At 49.3% G+C, this 2,670-nt stretch overlaps 1 protein-coding gene across 1 annotated transcript; it reads right to left on the reverse strand.

Moving 5' to 3' along the window:
- Positions 1-254: 254 nt before the first annotated feature.
- On the reverse strand, positions 255-1,265 carry LOC542530 (light harvesting chlorophyll a/b binding protein 3). The gene has a single exon (NM_001112075.2). The coding sequence runs from the start codon at positions 1,199-1,201 to the stop codon at positions 404-406; it is 798 nt and encodes a 265-aa protein (NP_001105545.2). The 5' UTR covers positions 1,202-1,265; the 3' UTR covers positions 255-403.
- Between the last annotated feature and the right edge of the window lie 1,405 nt (positions 1,266-2,670).

Here is a 2,670-nt window from a genome sequence, read left to right on the forward strand (position 1 = left end):
ATACTGATGGTTGCAATGTAGTGGTGAAACAGATAGACTATAAATAACAAAATTTATGTATGACCAGAATCATAAATTGGTTATGAAACATTTTCTCATAACGATATAACATACATTTTGTATATAAGTTATCGTAGTATACTGGTATTATATATTCCTGTTGCAACGCACGGGCATTCAGCTAGTAATTTTAGAAGTTTTTGGAGATGCTGTGTAAGTTGATTCATATTGGACCAAGAGACTGCCCAAGACAGTGAACACAACAATTCTTCCTTGCCGATTGAACCCTGGTACGGTAAGTAATTTACATCATGGTACAAACTGGAACCAGTGCGCGCTCACGTGCATCCGAACACCTAGATATCCGCAGCGGTGGCCGGTGGGCGGTGGCGCCTCCACCCCCTCACTTGCCGGGCACAAAGTTGGTGGCATAGGCCCATGCGTTGTTGTTGACGGGGTCGGCGAGGTGGTCGGCGAGGTTCTCGAGCGGGCCCTTGCCGGTGACGATGGCCTGGACGAAGAACCCGAACATGGAGAACATGGCGAGGCGGCCGTTCTTGAGCTCCTTCACCTTGAGCTCCGCGAAGGCCTCAGGGTCGTCGGCGAGGCCGAGCGGGTCGAAGCTGCCGCCGGGGTAGAGCGGGTCGACGACCTCTCCGAGCGGGCCGCCGGCGACGCGGTACCCCTCGATGGCGCCCATGAGCACGACCTGGCAGGCCCAGATGGCGAGGATGCTCTGCGCGTGGATCAGGCTCGGGTTGCCGAGGTAGTCCAGCCCACCCTCGCTGAAGATCTGCGACCCGGCCTTGAACCACACGGCCTCGCCGAACTTGACGCCGTTGCGGGCGAGCAGCTCCGGGAACACGCAGCCCAACGCGCCCAGCATGGCCCAGCGGGAGTGGATGACCTCCAGCTCCCGGTTCTTGGCGAACGTCTCCGGGTCCGCCGACAGCCCCGCGGTGTCCCAGCCGTAGTCGCCCGGGAACTCGCCCGTCAGGTAGCTCGGGGGCGCGCCGGACAGCGGGCCCAGGTAGAGCACGCGGTCGGGGCCGTACCACGGGCTGCCGGAGCTCGCCGCCGGCTTTGCCTTCGCCGCCGTCTTGCGCATCGTCACGCGGGCCTCGCCGAAGAGAGACGACGGCACGTTCACTGCCTTGCCGGCGAAGGCTGTGGAGGAGAGGGCCATGGTGCTGCTCGCCATTGCGCTGCTTCTGCTTGCACTGGTTTTATGTGATGGCGAGGAGTGTGAAGACTTGAGATGCTGTGGAGACGAGGAGACGACGGAGGTATTTAAAGAGCAGAGCAGATGGAGGGAAACACCGCCGCGACGCGAAGCGTTGTTGCAGAAAAGATCTGTTGCTCGGATGCCATTGGTGCGTCCGGGATGCCGGAACACTTGGCGCCACCGGAGCCTCACGCAGATGAGGTAGCTCTGGCTGAGGCTAGGAATCTCCGCGGAGAAGGCTGATTGGGCGCCCGGGATTTTGCGTTGGTTATGGATTTTTCTTCAGACAGCCTCTCTCTTTTTTAGCTCTCTCTAAGAGCAGACCTATAAAAATATCTTATAATTTAAAAATAAATATATTTTATAGAATTTAGTGCACTCATAAAACATCATATTCTAACAGTAAATCAAATTTATATTATAAGACAGCTCAGTACCGTTTAGTATATTTGAGTCACTTGAGCGAGATGGTGTATAATTTTTTGACCAAATTTTTTTTATGAAATGAGACTCGATTGAATTATTTTTTCCTACGTAGAGCCACATATTTTAATTTAAAACATTAAGATTTTCACTTGAAGCAACGGCAAGAAAGCAAATTGTATTTTTGGTGAAAGAGATTGTCTTAGCGACAGACTGATAGTGAAACAAGCTTGCTGGCGGTTTTAACGACCTCTTTCTGTGAAACTGATAATCGACTTTTTAACGTGTTGCTGTTTACAACCACTATAAATTTGTAACTTTTCAGTTGTCCTGACAGACCGTAAAAAAAAGGCCACAGCATGCCGCCCTTGCCATTTCTCATCGGCAGCTTTCGATCAATCCTAGCCTCGTGACCAGTCGCGGATAAGGACACAATTGCATATTTGCAACCAGGGCCGGCGCCAAGGGTGTGCAGGATATGCGACTGCTCAGAGCCTCAAGGTTCGTAGGGCTCCCATTTATCTATCTTATATCAAATGCATATAAGTTATAGATAAATCTATATTTTCATTCTTTTGTTGCGTCTCTTTATTTTCTAGCAATCATCTCTTTGAGGTCGCGCAACCGTCTGCTTGATGACAAATACTTTGGCCTGTTTGGTTTACTACCTAACTTGCCATACTTTGCCTAACTTTTCTGCATAAGGTTAGTTCTTCAATTCGGACGACTAACCTTAGGCAAAGTGTGGCATAATTAGCCGTGAACCAAACAGGCCCTAAAATTGACGTGGGAAGGACGAAAGGTGTTGTACACCTGTGCCTATCGCGTTGCTTAATTCTAGCCTACCGAAGGGTCGACCCTAATAACCTACATTGATTAATCCTAGTTTAGTTTGCTGAACTTTATTTTCAGAAAATTTGATCTAATGTATTTAGATTTGGTTTACTGTGTATTTTAAGGTTTAGGCTAGTTTGACAAATTAAAAGTAAAAATACTCTCTCAAAAGTCAAAACAAATGTATA

Source organism: Zea mays, chromosome 8 (assembly GCF_902167145.1).
Source record: "Zea mays cultivar B73 chromosome 8, Zm-B73-REFERENCE-NAM-5.0, whole genome shotgun sequence".
Taxonomy (NCBI): Eukaryota; Viridiplantae; Streptophyta; class Magnoliopsida; order Poales; family Poaceae; genus Zea; species Zea mays.